Raw genomic sequence first — 17,532 nt, 5'->3', positions numbered from 1 at the left:
TGTTTCCTTTGATTGGAAATCCAGTAATCTGTGTAATGAAAGATTCATCCAATTATATTTTGACCCTTTTCCTTGATTAGTTTAGTTTGTATTTCATTATACAGTATATGAATGCTTAATTGCTTAAACATCAGCTTTCATGAGGAAGTCTTTTTGCCGTTGCACATTAACAATTGTTTATCTGGAAGATTTTTTCCTCCTTCCAAGTCAATCTCACAAACAGTTTGCCTGTCTTTAAGGACAAATATAGATTTGTTAGCTATGAAGCACTGGTTTCTACACCAATAATAAATATAACTTGACCTTAGAGAGGAAATAATTCACAAATGGATAAAAGTACCAACACTGGCACTAAACTAGGAGAGTGCGAACACTACCCAACCTTATGAACTTTATAGTGTAGTTACATTTAGTTGCATGAGTTATAATAATAACGATGATAATAATAGCAATAATAATAATAATAGCAAGCAGCTTGGCTGCACAGTGGTGCATCAGATGTCTCACAGTAAGAAGGTTCTGTGTTTGTACCTGTCAGAGGACACGCTTGTCAGTTTAATTGGTGATTTTAAAGTGGCTGCTGGTCTAATGATAAATGGTTATGTTTCCCCGTGTTAGCCTGTTAAAAAAAGACACTGTGCCAGGATGAGCGAGGTTAGCCAGGGGTGAAGAAGTCTTCATGCATGGAATAAATTGTCACTGTATCAATCCTAAATGTCTAGACTTAGTTGAATAAGGAGAGATTGTCTGGAAGAATTGATGATTTATTGAGATATATACATTTTGATTAATAAGCTATTTGGCGATTAGACTCCGATGAGCAGAAATGAGTCCCAGCATGGATAGAAACTGGGATGGGAGGCTTGGATGGGGCTTTGAATGACCAGGCTGAGGCGGGTATCATGAAAGAGTCTGAAAGGAAGAATGACAGACGAACACTGAGATTTAACTGGTCGATGGCAGCAGATGGCTGTCTTTCCCTGTTTCTTCCTGTTAAATGGGAGTTCTTTCTTCCCAATATCGTCAAGTGCTTGCTCAAAGGGGGTCCTTCAATTGTTTGGGCTTTTGGTCTTTTATTGTATGGACTTTACCTTACAATATAAAGTGTCTTTAGGAACTCTATAAAAAAAACTGAATGGATTTTGAACCAACTGATTGGTTCAGAGCGCAGAAAAGAAAATGATTGGAGTATTGGGAAGGAGGAAATGACCTAAAGAATAGAGTAGGAAACACTCAGGAAAATCAGGCAGATGAGTGAATACAGATCTTCTTTATTGAACATGTGTGTAAGCTTGATTTGTGTTCCTCATAGTGCTATCAGAGGAGTAAAACAGTAATTCCTCAACCTACCTGCACAATGCTGTGTAGTTTAAAATGTAGTTTTACTTGAAACAAAGAAGCTCTGATAAAGTTTTAAGTTGTAAATTTTAATTATTTATTGTCAAAGTTCCTGAAATTTACCCACAATTTAAATGTTGTGGTAAAATGACTGTTTCCTAAAACGGAAATGGTGGCCAAACTGGAACATTTTGAAAGTGGCTACTGAGGATTTTCAAAATAATAGGTCCTGAGTGGCAAACATGCACATTTTGGTGCCTGTGTCCACTCAGTGTTCATTCTCTCCTTATTTTATATGACTAATTTTAGTGGCCTGAACAGATAAGAAGATAAAACAAAGGTTATTTGTCAGCAAAGGTGTTTTCCATCTGGTTTAAAAGATCTTTTAATTAAAGTTTCCATTTTTCTCAGCAGGAAACCTGTACATGGACTCCAGACAAAGTATGTCCATGATGGTTCCTCCAGCATATCCCCACATGCCCCCTATGAGCAGTGCAGGACCCACTATGACAGGTGACATATAGCCACAGCAGAAGCATGGATGAAATTATTCTTCATAACAGTTTTCTTACCTCAGTTTGAATGTTTTGGGTTTTGTTTGTTTCTTTTTTGTTTTTTAAGCACAAACGAACACTTCCTCTGCTCTTGCTCTCCAGGACACCATGCACAGATGAACCAGCAGCACATGATACCTGCCAGAAACTTCCAGATGCATCGCATGCAAGCTGACGATATCCAGGATGATTTTGATTGGGACTCCATTGTCTAGCTGCTAAAACTGCTTCTCGCAAATACACAGGAGCGAAGGGAGGAGATGGAAGCCAGGCTGAGCTGAAAAGGCCGCAGGTGGAGGAGGCCAATGTGGGTGGACTGCAGAAGAACATTTGAGAAGCTTTGGTGGAGAGACGCAGAATTCAGACTTCAGAGTCCTGACAGTTTAAAACAAAAACAAAAAAATAAAAGCAAAACATAACTAGAAAATGTTACTTTGAAGACAATCATATTTAGTCGGACATTTTAAAGTGATTGCTTACAAACTTGTGTAGAAGCAAGTTGAACACATTCACGTCTGAACCACGTGTTCCTCAGCCAGCCCTCTCCCCGTCCCTAGCGAGCGGCCTTCCAAAGTCCGAGCCCCCTCCCCCCTCCCTCCTCCCCTCCTCCAGCCTCCTGCTCCGTAACCGTTATGTGATTTGAGCGGCGTGTTCAGCTTGTAATTCTTCTCGTGTTGACCTTGGCCTCAGCTGCCTCTTGGATGAGTTTCTCTCTTTATTTTTTCTTTTTAAATTGTTATTTTCTTCTTCTCCTTTTCTTTTTTAAAATGAAACACAAGCCGTCGCTGTGAGTGATGTCATGGTGTTTGTTGGTCACTTTTCGGAGAAAGTTGTCCCGCTGTGGCTGAATCAGTGGTTAAAGATAGGTTTACAAAAAACAAACAAACACAGGGTTTTAAATGTGTAACCAGGCTTGATGTTAAACAAACCAGAATAGAAAACAAGAGGGAGATCACGGAAAGTGTCGTGATTTTTTTTATTTTATTTTTTTTTTATGTTTTTGTTTGTTTGTTTTGTTTTTTAAAGCCAGCCAATGTGATCAGTCTCACTGCATTAGACGAGTTATGGGAGTACAGCAACTGTCTTTCTTTATTTCTCTGTCCTAAGCACTTCAAGATGAATGAATGAGTGGAAGATGATAGCAGAGAGAAGTCAGATATTAGTCATTTTAAAATTCATTCAGCCCAGAGTTGATTTAAGCTCTCCGTTTGCATCATGTTTGTTCATATTTGGCTCTTCCATTCTCATTAAACAAGTTTTAGGCTTAAAGTTTGAACAGCAGCTTTCAGGCCAACTTATTACTGAACATTAACGGTAACAATATTTGCATGTTGGTCAAACAAGGAGCTGCATACAGTAATGTTTAAGATGTGTGAACTCTAAAGTGTCCTGTTCAGTTAAAAAAAAAAAACATAGGGGGGGGGGGGACTGAAATGTCCATTACTTATATTTTGTAAACAAGACATAAGCTGAAGTCTTTAAACGAAACACTTCTACTGTGGAGGATTTAATTGTTAATTTTCTTCCTGAGAGTTAATTGAGTGCATTGTTACCTTAATGTAAGGGAATACAAGGAAAATATTAGTCCAGTTTCAAAGGTACTAAATCGGTCGCGCTATCATCATCACTTTATTACCTTGAAATTTTTGCTATTTGCTCAGATTGAGTGTGAGTTTTTTCTCTCTTATCAGGTTGTGATCGAGGGTTATGTCCTGATAATGAGCGACTGGCAGATCAGTTTTTTTCTTTTGGAGAGAGCTGGGCTGCAGTCGCACAAGCCTAAAGACCGGTCGGAAACTCCCTGGTAACCACCAGTCACTAAGGAAAAATACATTTTTGCTAGGGGAAATCAGCCACAAATATGAGTGCTGTGCTGTGCAGAAAACCTGCTTGTGATTGCTTTTATCACCAGCCGTGATCGCCTGCTTTTTGCACGGAAGACGCCAAGTACTCACTAAGTGTGCGATGGAAACCAGAAATGAAGACCATTTGCTTTCATAGTAAAAGTCTTTTGAAATATGTTTGTTGGGTCTGTAAGGCACAATTTCTGAGTGTTCACAGATACCGCAAAGGCTCTCAACTTGTTTGTTGGCGTCTTCCATGCAAACTACGGGCGACCACGGCAATCTGATAACAACCACAGCAATGCTTTTTGGTGGTTTTTGGCGGAGCACCCTCTTTGCAACTGGTTTCACCAGGCGACCGCCAACAACCTCGAGAAATTACTCACCAACTGGTTGTGGAATGCACATTTTTCCATAGTGACCAGTGGTTTCTATGGGGTTGTTAACTGGTCTGTAAGCTTGTGTAACTGGCACCTTAATCTTAAGCTGCTGGAAGTGGGCTCATATTTACTGCACACACATAAGAGTCTAATTCTGGCAATAAGCATATTTCCTAAATTAAAGAATTAGTCCAAACCATAGATTAAATGTTTTGCTGTAGTAACAAGTAAACTGTAGAGAATCCAAATAGTAACACTTTCAATTCTTGCTGACTTGAAACAGGTTATTAAAGTAAATTGTATTTTGAAAAACAAACAATTGAAACGTAACACTGCCTTCTCAAAGAGAAACAAATCTGATCAGCAGAGCAGACATGGCGTTTTCTTTTTTTTTCTTTTTTTTTTTCCTGCTTCATTGTCACTTCTGATGTTTAAATTTTTTGGGAGGATATTAATTTTTTTCTTTAAACTGCCCACAGGTTTTTTTTTTTTTTAAATAGAGATTTTGCTACTATACAATCATAACCGAATGAGAAATGTGACTCATACAGGACGTACAGTATATATGTGTGCTGGTTATAGAGTGTGTATGTGTGTGTGTATGTGTGTGTGTATGTTTGGTTTTATTGTAATTTTAGGGCTATGATTGATTACTGCAATCATCTCTATGCTATCTATGAGCACAAAGCAGATGCACACAGTGCTTAAAGACTAGATTTGACTTAGACTTTTTCTTGGAAAAGGGTTTCTGAAGCACAGAACAGGGAAATCGGTGGTTCTGGAAACCTGTCCACTGTGTCCTGTAACAAGTGGCTCCTTAATCAGACAGGCGCTGAACTTTAGAGACACTATGTTTTTTTATTTTGGTTTTTTTTTGTTGTTTTCAAGTTCTTTGCACACTTTTTGTTTACTCATCTGATTGAAGCTGCAAAGAACCATGTGGATCGAGTAATCATTCATATTAGTTCAGTCATTCATTCACCTATCCATCATTTCACTTTTAGTCTTCCTGACATCTAGAAACAATGAACAGGATTATTTTTGTCCTCTGTACATCTATGACACTATATTTTGGGAAGTTGAAATTGATACCAACCTTAATTAAATATGGTAAATATGAAGCTACCGAGACACAGAAATGCTGGTTAACACAATCTTTTTGCATTTTTGTACATATTCCCAGTTTATGGAGTTCAGATAATTATTACAGTTGTTTTGCACCAAAAGAAATTTTGTTACTTCTTGTCCAACATCTTTTTTAGAAACGTTTCACAACTTTCTGTCTCCTTCTGGGTTTTGCGACATCATTCATTGCTAATGAAAGATTTGTTGCACTACTTTTTTTTTCATAGTTTGCTGTGGTCAAAGGCACTGCAATTTTAGAAATGCCAGCAAATAGAAAAACGCTGCTAAAGCACACAAAACACAACTATAATAGAAAAATGCCACAAAAGATTACCAAAAAAAACAACTCACAAAACGCAGTGGAAGTGTTTTTGGGACATAGTAATGTGACGGAACAGCTGCAGCAGTGACAAGCTGACAGTAGACGGCTAAGAGTAAACGTGTATCTACGATATTAATTGAATTCACATCAGTTTTATATATATATATATATATATATATATATATATATATATATATATATATATATATATATATATATATATATATATATATATATATATATATATATATATATATATATATAAGCGCCACACAGCAACAGTCGCCTTAAGGTGCTTTATATTGTAAGGTAAAGACCCTACAATAATATGGATTAAGACCCCAACAATCATACAACCCCCTCAATGAGCAATGACTTGGGAACATTGGGAAGGCAAAACTCCCTTTTAACAGGAAGTAACCTCCAGCTGAACCAGGCTCAAGGAGGAAGGCCTTCTGACACTAAAGGTCTGTGGAAGAGAATCCTATAATGAGTCACGTGACACATTAGCTGCATCCTTTTCTCCCTCACAACACCGATGAATCCTCCGCTTTTAAACACGTCTCGGTGCATTCGGCCTGTTTTGGTTTCTGTCACTTCTGCTGCTGATCCTTCACATTATTTTCTCCCTAAAAGCGTTTGCGCTGTGTTTTGAGATTTCAAGATTTTTCTTTGTGCCGGTTTTCTTAAGTTGCAGTGTGTTTGACCTCTCAGGGCCACCGTATAAATCCTGCACTCTGGCATCATATTTACCATATGGACGCGTAATATTCTCATCAAACCCAGCTAGAAAGTGGAAGAGATGTCAAACTATCCCAGAATTTCAAACGATTTCTTCAAGACAGTTAAGCAACAAAGACTGCAGTAGTAGGCATAGTTTTGATTTTATACTTGGAAGACAATCATGGATTCTTTTTTATGATTTTATGATATTGCGAAATGTTTTTTCTTATTGTGTAAAAAGGCACTTTCAAGTCTCTTTTTTTTTTTTCTTCTTTTTTCCCCCCCAAATTGGATGGTGGAAAGCCATGCTTCTGAATACATAGGTGTGTTTTTGTTTTGTTTTTTGAATCTATTACCAGCCTGGTTTTATACTGTAGACCTTCTATTAAACTGACCAGAGCTGCACTGTGCAGAAGAACTTGAGTTCTTTTCTTTGAACTAATAATACTGCCATTGATTTTTATTTTTAAATTGTTGTTGTTTTTTTAATTTCAGCTTTTATTTTGTTTTGTTTTTTTGTCCCCTGCCAGTCACACACCTGTATACTTTTGCATCATTCTTGCCATGTTCCTTTTCTCCCTTTGTTTATCAAATGTCTGCTGATTGTGGAGGATCGCTTTATTCAACTGCCGGGAATTTTCAAAATTAGGACTCAGACAGGACGCTTAAGCCACCTGAGTTAACCAGTTCATGACTCTTTTGGGTGAGTGTGGGCCAAAGGACTGCAACCGAAGACAGCAGCAACAAAATAAAAACAAAAAAGGAGAATCGTGTTTGTTCTTCGATGATCTTAAGGGCCTGAAATGGAGAACATCCAGCGAGCCGTTGGTTGGAGTGAAAATGGAGTGTTTCGTTTCTTCCAGGCGAAGACGGTGAACGCGTATAGTACTATAAAAGCACATCATCCGGCAGGAAAAGCAGAAGATTTGATCGAGCGGATGAAAGGGAAAAGAAAACGGTGTTGACAATGACTGGATCACAATCAGTTTTACATTATGTCTGAGTGAGTGTGTTCGCTTGTGGGAGTTTAAGTTCCTTTTTTTTTTTTTTTTCCCAAGATGATGATTTAAGTTTTTAAATACCGCTGGACATGTACCTGCCAGAGAGATTATTATTATTATTATTATTATTATTGGGGGGGAAAGATAATGGGAAAAAAAAGTCTTGTTACAAAATGGGAGAGAACTGCCAACATCTACTGCTGATTGGGGCCTGTTTTATTCAGTGCTGGTGTTGTTGTGCTTGTACATATATGTCTTCAATCATCCCCCCCATCCCTTTTTTTTTTTTTTTCCCCTCTTGGGGGTGGGGTATCAAGGCAGAGGGTGGGTCTTATCCATGAATGAGGAAGGGAGAAGAATAGAGTATTTTGTTATTGTCCAATCAGAGGGTGACAGTATGTATATATCTATATTGTATATATGTGATAAAAAAAATGCGTTGGCTTTTTGTGTGACACTACCTTTTACTTGTACTATGGTTCTACATTCAGTGTTTCAGTGTTGATAATATATATTTGGTTTGTGTTTTTATTTTTCCGTTTTTTTGATTTTGTCTCTGTCATTTCTTGTAATTTTTTCCCTCCTATATTTGTCTTCGTTTTTGTTTATTGCACGGTTTATTACTTTTGTTGTCCGATGAGGTGACACAGCTACTCTTTGTATTCGTTTAGTGCTGTAAAATAACTCAAGTGTTATTAGAATTGTCGATACCACCGCCCACCCCCACCCCCTTCCCCAATATGCATGAATGGCACTTAAAGAAATAAAATATGGTAACTTCACTGTGGAATAATGTGCTGTTTGAGCTTTTTCTGAAATCTTAAAGCCCGTAGGAGATGAGTTCTTTTTATTTACAATAAATAATCTGAAGACATTTGTTTTACTTGCCACATAATTTGAGCAACTTGTATCACTTGTGTCCCAAGTGATACAAGTTCAGTCAGTTTCAATTATATAGCGCCAATTGACAACATCAGTAAGCCCATTTGACCAAATGGTGACAATGGGAAGAAAAAAAACTCCCCTTTAACAGGAAGAAACACTCAGTGCATCATGAGAGCTGAACTATCGTCATGTTATGTGCAGAAGTCTCAATCAGACCACGGAGAGCAAAGATCTCCCGGGGCCACCTGTAAAGTCATTCTGTTGTCTTGCTGTTGCCTAACTAGTGCATCAGTAACACACCTGCGTTTATATATATATATCTGTAGTCTCAATGAACACTCACAGCAACATTTTAGCCACATGTTCATACAGTGTTTTATTCTATACACTGCCAGGCTCATTTCGATCACCACCACGACCTAACATGCGTTTTTGGGGGGTCGAAAGCAGGAGCACCTGGAGGAACCACACACCCTCAGCAAGGACATGCAAACTCCATAAATCTCCACCTAGGGTTCAAACAAGAAACCTTCTGCTACACACTGCACCACCATGTCACACTACTGTCATCACTTTTGTTTTGCACCGAAGCAGGTGAACTGCATTCGGATTGGTTTATGCTTCCTACCTGGATGCACTGATATCCATGAAGTTGACCTGACTTGGTGTTTTATACTGTGAGGATTAATTTTATGAGCAGTGCATAAGCTATGATAAAAGAAATGTAGATGAGAGCAACTTGCAGACACACAGAAACTTCTTTACACTCCCAGAGCAGAACTGTCAGTGTAAAGAGGCCATTGGTTTAATGTGGTCTAAATGTGAAGGGTAGGGTATGCTCATTGCCCATCAAAGATTTATCATTTTTCGAACTCTACTTCACATCAAGGACGTTTTAAAGGATGATACATCTTTACATCAAAATTTATGGGAATACCTAGAATTAAAAACAAAAAAAAAAGCTGTACAAAATATTTACATTTTTCTGTATTTGTAGCCTAAATTCAATTTGCTCTCTTCATCAACTGTGACAAGACGTCACCTTTTCCACAATTTTCATTTGTCTACTTGTAACAGACCTTTATAGGTGTGCTGGTGTATTCCAGAGTTATTGCAGTTTTGCATTTTCTAATTAGTTTTTTTAATTTTTATTTTGTCTTGACTTTAATTTTTTTAGTTTGGTTTCAGTTAGCATACAGTGTGGATTTTCTTGTTTCTGTTTATTTTTTTATCTTCTCAAAATGTTTAATTTTTATTAGTTTCAGTGTTCAGTTTTAGTCTTTTTTTAAAAATTATTATTATTATTTTAGGTAGGACATGTCAGAGGCATATAGGTATTACAATAAAAACACTGAAAGCAGTTGGCTCAGTCTTTTACACCTCCAGAGTCTCAATAGATACGTCCATCAATGCCTCATCACACACGCTACAATACATTTTTCACCAAACTAGCAAAAGCTTAAACTACGTAACTTTTCTGTGTACTTCAGATTTTTTTTTGTCATATTCACTAATTAATTTCAGTTTGATTTAAAAAAGAAAATTGTTGCAGTTTCTCATCATTGCAAGTCTTTATGATATTAGGTACCCTGAGATGACTCTGTTTGTGATTTGGCGTTATATAAATAAAATTGAATTGAATTAATCGCGTAATGATTAATATATCATATTTGATATGTGAGTTTTTGTAAGGTTTTGGGACTTCTGCATCAACAGTGTGATCCCCACTGAAAATGTAACTAAAATGCACAATTACATTTATGATGAAAATTAAAACTCATATATGGAAATTACTATTTATTTCATTTAAAAAATGTTAAAGGAAAAAAGAACCCACTTTATTTTCAATTTTTTTTTTTGAATTTTCAGTTATTTCATGGTTCTGACATCAAAGGTTTATCACTGTTCTCACCAACGCTGGAAACCACGTAACATGTCCACAACAATCAAAGTCTAAACACAACAAAAAATTAACATTTACAATATTTTAATTGAAAATTATCAAATGAATCTATTCAACCTAAACATTTCAATTTCTGTGTGGTTTTACATTTTCATATAAACAACACTCCTAACATTCCAAAGTATATGACTATTAAAGGCATCAGCATTTACAACTTTTAACTCTATTCACAAAGATGGCTACATTACTTACAAAATCACCCATGTTTTTATGTTACAGTGTATTTTTAATATCTTAAAAATAAATTTCATAGCCAGGTAAAAGGATGTATGAGTGTTGTTCTTTCTCTGCCGTGGAAAGGGAAAAGACACCAACAACATGTTGTAAATATTTGTTCAAGCAGAGGTAAGTTGTAGATTGCTTAGAAATTGCTTTTTAACAGAGCTGATTATTAAAAAAAAAATACATTATGTATGTTTTTGAGCTGTGATATAGTTCATGTGATCAAATCTCAAGAGCTTTGGCTTTAAGCACGCAGCCCTCCATGTAGTCTACATGCAGTGTGATACTTCACATTATCCTATAGGGCTCACACAGTATATGCCACACCTTTATAGGATCATTTTTCTGGCTCGAGTAGGTTCATGTTCAAAGTTTCCCCTCCTGCTGTTGACTCTGTGCCCAAATGTTCATATAAATGTAACACATGAGCCAGACATCTTTGCTCTGAACTGTCTTCCCGTTAGTGATGTGTCGGTCGCGAACGAAATGGCTCTTAGAGCCGGGTCTTTATTGCGAGCCATGGGTTTTTTCAGAAAGTTTATTCATGCAGGTCCATATGACAGAGAATGTGCATTTTCTTTTTGTTTTCATATTTTAATTTATATTTAATTGTGTTGTGGTTTGCAGTGTTTTGTGTTGTTTCACAAAAAAAAGCTGAAAATTTAAATAGTTAAAAGCTGAACTGTAACTAGTTGGTTTTTGTATTATATGATTTATATATTACATTTTATGTGGAGTAAATAAATAAAAGTATATTTATGGTGGCCCCTACAGACAAAGCACGTACAAACTCCAAAACACGTACAAAAGACAACAGAAGTGGTCCAGGATGCTGGGCGCAGTGTTGAGCTTTTGTTACCTAGTGGCTACACAAGCCAGCAAGTACCAACGACCGGATTTGGTGTGTGGTAATAACAGGTAAATGAACTTTTTTTTAAAAATTATTTGAATATATATGAGTGCTTGTGTATAAATACACAAACAATACACATATGCTTTCGAATGTGTAATTTAAATGATCTAGGTAGCTCTGTTTTGGAAGTTCAGTTAACGCTAGAAATGTGCTTTGGAGTTTGTATGTGTTTTGTCTCTAGGGGCCACCGTATATATTTATATATAAACATACATAAATAAAACCACTTTTTTTTACATTAGTAATTCCTTTTGTGCATAATTTCATATTATTGTTAATAATAAATTAATTAAAGCAACAAAACAACCTGAAGAGCCGGTTCGGATACGAAAGAGCCGGCTCTTTTTAGTGAGCCGAGCCGAAAGAGCCAGTTCTCTAAAAAGAGCCGGAAATCCCATCACTAACTTCCCGTGGTGGTCACTTAAAGCTCTGAACAGACTCACAGAGCCATGATGTGAAAACATTTCAAAGCCACCTTAGAATCTACCTCTCTGAAAAATACTGAATGCATAAAGTTATGTAAATGCAAAATACTCTTAAAAGAAATCCCTGGTGCTGCATGTTATTTTTCAGTTCTCTCCTGCTCTTATTACAGTTGTCGGTTAGTGAGGGCAAACCTGTGTTTGATGTTACATAACAGGTAGATTGTGAGTCAACAGAATCTCGGGCAGGAAAAGGCAAGTGTTGCTTTAGGTATTATCTACCTATGAATAATAAAAAAGCAATAATATGCATTCAGTTTGGAAACTGACCTCAGCCGGCCCATAAATCAAGTAAAAAACCTGCCTCGATTAACAATTCAGCCAACAGCACACACACTTCCACACAATAAAACAACACTTCAGACATGTACACTGCCAAACAGCAGATGACTCTCTATTATATTATTCATATTTATCTATCAATAAAATTGAGACAAAGAGTTACAGGTATGACTCATAGGCCTGTTTCTAAATTCAGATTAAATTCTTGAGAAACATGGTGCAGGTAACACCTTGGCCTCGGGTACAGCTTGGAGTCACTTTGACCAGGATGTATCGTTTATCTGCATAACAGTCTCAAAATAGCAAACTTCCTTTCTCAGAGTGATGCTGAAGAAACGAGTCCATGCAGTCGTTACCTCTGGCTGAACACTGAGATTGTTCTAATGGCTGAAAAGCTTTCAGTGGTAGAAAAAACCCATCACATTTCTCTCTGATTAACTTCTCTTCATTGGCTCCTTGTTAACACCCCAAAAATCTTACTTCTCCTCCTCGCATACAAAGTCCTGACTCCTGAATGATTAGGCCCCAATTAAAGACCTGCAAGTGCCATATTATCCCAAAAGATGTTTCTTTCCTGTGGATTCAGGTTGCTAGGGGACTTCCCATCATGCACTGGGGACTTCTCTTCCATTACCCACTGTGCATGTTTTAGCCTGTGCTTTGTTCGTTATTTTAAAGAATAAAGCACCTTGAGAGGATAAATAAACCTGAACCTCATTTATTTTTCAGCTAAGTGAATATGCGGAGCTATGATCAGCAAAATATAACTGAAGTATAAAAAATAACAATAGTAGAACAATGCATTAATGCGTTTGCACCATTTTTTCTGGTTGGTGGAAATAGGGATTATCTATAATTATATGACTTCATAAAAGGTGTTGGGTAGTTTAAACTGACTGCTTGCTGTCATATTTCAGACCTGCCTATAGAACAAAATGACTGGGTTTGCATTAGGGGGATAGTGACTGTGGTCTATCCCCTATGCAGCTACCCTTAGAAAAATCTGGAAACTATTGTAATGGTCATCAAACCACAACTTTACAGAGCTCTCAAAACTTAGGGAAGGTCATCAAATGTCATCTTTATGGGAGAAAGGGTTAAACCTTAAAAATCATAATATTTAATGCCGTAATTATACATTTCAATAAACTATAATTTATAATGCAGCTATAGCTGTGCAATGAATGCACATGAGCAAAAAAATAGAATATTTTCCTCTGAAATGTGAAAGAAAGAAGGTGTACTTTATTGATCCCCGTAGGGAAATTCCTCTCTGCATATAACCCATTCACTCAGTGAAGCAGTGGGCAGCCATTGGGTGCCCGGGGAGCAGTGTGTAGGGTACGGTACCTTGCTCAGGGGTACCTCAGGGTAGCTGTTCAGGGGAATCGAACCCCTGACCTTCCAATCATGGGGCCACCACTCTACCTACTGAGCTATCCCTGCCTTCTTTCCTGTGGATTCAGGTTGCTAGGGGACTTCCCATCATGCACTGGGGACTTCTCTTCCACTCTCCACAGTGCATGTTGCAGACATCGTTGGCTCATAGAAATACTAATGTGAAATACAACTAAACTGTGCTTCAGTAGTCTTTCAGTTACTGATTCTGTCAAAGTTTAGCTGTTGGTTATTATAAGCAGAGATCATTGATTGAACAGGAGAGAATAAACTGTAATAAATATTTGGCTATTTCAGGATTATGTAGGAGTGTGGGTAAATGGAAGCATTTGATAAGGTTTTCTAAATATTTTTAATTAATCATTGTAGTTAAAGTTGAAAGCTGAATAAGCCATTTGACTGGGAGTTATTACATTTTTATTTTATTTATTTATTTATTTTTGCTGCAGGTATCCTGGATATTTTCTTTCACGTGGTGTTAAAAACACCTCTAATCACCAAATGTTCCGCTTATCCCGTCATGCACATACTCTGATCCAAGCACCACTTTCACGTGACTTTATGTGCATCCATGAAAGGATCTGACAGCTATGAAGAGGAAGAAATCATAGAAACAAACATCAAACAAAGCATCAGGTATATATTTTAATATTTTCCTATCCGGTGGTTTATTATTTCTTTTTAAAAACCTTAGCTATGTCTGTATCAGGTGTCAAAATTTGCTCTTGTTATGCTGTCTTGCACTTTAACTAAAACTCCCAAAACCTTTGAAATGACTGGATGCCATCCAGATGTTTCTAATTACATGTTCTGTCTGCTGCAATGTGAGAAATCAACATAACTAAAATGTCTTTCGTCATTTATTTGTTACTGTCATCATTTATGCTCCATAGCTGCAGTTGTCTCTTTGAAATCCAGTCTAAGATATCTGCCCTCGTAGACTGATTACTTACAATAAACTGAAAGTGACAGTTTATCCAGTTCTTTGTCAGTAATTATATTTCCCCTTAGCGTTGGCAAAGTGACAGCTTCCTCAGCTTGTTTTAAAGGTAAATGCTTCTGTTTTTAAAGTTAATTAAATCTGGCAGGATTTGTTCAAGAACACTGGAGGATGATGGACGAGGTGACTGAAAGATGTCATAAAAAGCAGGAGGAGCTGCAACAGCTGTCAACATGGTGGACATGGGAACCGGGGTGGTGCAGGAGGTGTCCGTGGGGTAGTGGAGGTGAAGACATGAATCAGCACATCTGCGTAACGCACGGTCACCACCGGTGAAGAAGCAGGTGAAGTGAGGACCTGGGTGATTCACAGTGTGACTCCTCTTGTCTAACGGCATTTCTGAGATATTTTAAACTAGATGAAATTGGTGGAAGAGGAAGTGCAGTTAAAATAGAAACTCTGGCTGAGTGTCCTGAGGTGAACTGAGTGATCAAGTAAAAGCATTGCAATTATGTGCACTAAGGGCACAAGGTCATACCTTAAGAAGCTGTGCATCTACACTGTGCAGAGAGAGGTGGTAAATTTTCCTACACATCTGATCACAAGTGTTACAACTCAGCCAGTACTTATAATTTAAAGTGCTGCTCTGACCCCAGCCCAGTTCCATCTCCTACAGTCACAGTTCACAGATCTGCAGGCTTGTACAGGAGCGTCCACATGGACAACCAGTATGTGGTATCGCAGCAGCCTCTAGTGGCCACAGGCACTTCCTGTTAGTAGTGAGAAATGTCACGTCTACCCAATTTGCTCCAAAGGAACCAGTACACTTACTATATCTGTGAGGTTACACTACAGCCCAACAGGAAGTCCAACAAATGAAACTGTGTTGCTTGCTTTAGCTGTTTACCCCCCACCCAGCCCCTTTTTTTTCATTATTAATTTAGCATTATGGTGATCTAGCGCTTTGACTATAAGGTGTTAAATGATCTAAAAAAAAAAAAAGGTTGTCTTGTATTTTACTTAATCAGACTGACTGACTGAATCATGCAATATAAAATGATATGTATATTCATACAGATGTTGATGAAACCAGCTATTGTAAGGCCTTGCTTCCTCAATTAACATACATAATACATACACACACAATACATAATTTCCTGAGGGATTAATAACGTATTCTGATTCTGATTAAGTCTACTTTTACTGAAAAAGTTTTCACTCGGCTCTCATTTGAACTTGTTTCTACATTATTCTGTTAAAAATAAAATCTTAATAAACTTAATAATTTAACAAAATAAATTAACCAACACGTGCTTGTGCTTTTGGAAACACTAAATCCCATTTCCCCCCATGTACCTCCCTCATTTTGAAATGACGTATATTATTTAAATTCTAAAATACTGCCCTATTAGATTTAGAATAACTGCAATAGAGATATGGCAACAAGGAAGCAACAGCTCAGTTACTTAAAATTAAAAATACATAAAAACAGAGGACGCATTGACACCCTTCTGCCTGCATTTCCACTGCTTTTATTGAGTTCCTCTCTGCTATTCATGGTTGCACAGATGGTACCAGCCTACAGGCCCATTATGCTCACAGATGAATCTAGGCAAGGTACTTAATTGGCATGGTTTCATGTTAGGCTGCAGTGTGGACAGGACTTGGACCACTGCTCGCAAGAGAGCCTTGCTCTGGTCGTCCACAAAAAAAAAGAAAAAGAAAGAAAGAAAACCAAAACACCCCCCTCCTTCCTCGCAGGCTGACTTGAGAATTATATTTGCCCCATCGCTGTGTGTGTGAGCACGGGTCTGAGAGGCTGCCTCTCCCAACTCCACTACACCGCGATTCGAGTCACTGAAAAGGCTTTCGACTCAAGCCCTCCATCCACCATTTTCAACAGATTGACAGCAGGTAGAGCACAAAAATCACAAGTTCCCGGTGAAATAAAGCAGGTAAGTGCGCGTATGAGTATCCTAAACCCAACAAACACCTTACGACAGGAAATATTGAGGGAGAAAAACCGCTCCAACCACCTTACTCCCGGCTAGCATCGGGAAGAATAAGGAGAGCGGACGGTTTGCCTACAAGGGTAACAATAAACTGCATCTTTCAGGCGCTTTAGTGTAAGGCTTCCAGTCAGTTTTGTTTGCTTGGATCAACTTTTCTTTTCTTTGACGATCTGAGAGAAAACGCTTTAAAATGCGCTCTACGCACACACCCCAATTTAAAATCTCTTGCTGTTTGTTGCTTGAACTTCAGCTAGGGGGGATTTAAACATGTCTGATCACAACTCCAGGAACGCCGGTGGTAGTAAAAGAAAAAATATATAATCAATCTACACCGACTGGCCAATAAAAAGTTAAGCATTTTAGCCTTTATTTTAAAGGGGCATCAATAGCTCAAGCTCGAGTGCCTCAAGTGGAGACAGTGAGGTTTATTGTCTCAGATATGCCATTTATCTGCCACTGCCTCATCATTTTGTCACGTTACAGTCGTTAAGGTCAAAATATCTGCTAGTGAACCGCTCGGGTTTTATATCTCTTTATTGCATTGAGTGTAATAATGCGTATGCCTGGTCCACAGAGCCACACATGGGTCAGCTGCTTATTGCTGTCCCTAACAAATGGCTTTTCTGCCAGTTGGGATACAAAGCGAGAGACTTAAAGCTCAGTATGTGCCTGTTATGGAAATAGTTGCAGGATTAATTTGCTAAGCTGAAAGTTAATTCCGCGATTAGTTAATAGACAGGAAAAAAACACCTCTAAAGCCAACAAGCAAAAGATTATTTTGGCTTTTTTCCTCAATATCTTTTACTTTTTATGAGTGTAATTTGAAAAGTTTCTGTTAACTTGCACAGCGTATGCATGATTGTGACAGTTTCTGCCCACTGATACTAAAGGCGTTAAAGAGCTGCTGCCTGCAAGGCTCTAAGTGAACTAAGATGATGCTTACTAAATGAACGGAAGTGCACCAGATTGTGCTGAAGAAGAAACTTGGAGGGGTGGAAATAACAAATGGCACTGATGATTAAACCTGAGAGCTACATTATTAAACTGAAAAGGAATAATATTACACACATACAAGTAAACAATCTCTGATTTTTGCCTCTTCATGGGTGTTTTTTCTTTCTTTTTTTGCCTCAGTTGCACACTGACTG

General features: G+C 37.7%; 2 protein-coding genes across 4 annotated transcripts in view; both read left to right on the top strand.

Moving 5' to 3' along the window:
• Nucleotides 1-8,069, top strand: part of foxj3 (forkhead box J3) — a 99,105-nt gene extending 91,036 nt beyond the window's left edge. For 2 of the 3 annotated variants that reach the window (XM_026167616.2, XM_026167617.2), the window contains 2 exons: nucleotides 1,750-1,851; nucleotides 1,995-8,069. In XM_026167616.2, coding sequence (XP_026023401.1) covers nucleotides 1,750-1,851; nucleotides 1,995-2,107 — 215 coding nt within the window. In that variant the 3' untranslated portion in view covers nucleotides 2,108-8,069. The remainder of the gene's footprint in view (nucleotides 1-1,749; nucleotides 1,852-1,994) is intronic. The other variant, XM_026167618.2, reaches the window with a different exon arrangement.
• An 8,135-nt stretch (nucleotides 8,070-16,204) lies between these two features.
• Nucleotides 16,205-17,532, top strand: part of prdm2b (PR domain containing 2, with ZNF domain b) — a 15,405-nt gene continuing 14,077 nt past the window's right edge. Inside the window, exon 1 of the mRNA XM_026167614.2 lies at nucleotides 16,205-16,327. The gene's annotated coding sequence lies outside the window, so the exon portion shown is untranslated. The remainder of the gene's footprint in view (nucleotides 16,328-17,532) is intronic.

This window comes from Astatotilapia calliptera, chromosome 5, assembly GCF_964374335.1.
Source record: "Astatotilapia calliptera chromosome 5, fAstCal68.1, whole genome shotgun sequence".
In the NCBI taxonomy this organism is placed as follows: Eukaryota; Metazoa; Chordata; class Actinopteri; order Cichliformes; family Cichlidae; genus Astatotilapia; species Astatotilapia calliptera.
Note: the sequence above shows the minus strand (reverse complement) of the source record. Positions and strands in the feature narration are given on the sequence as shown.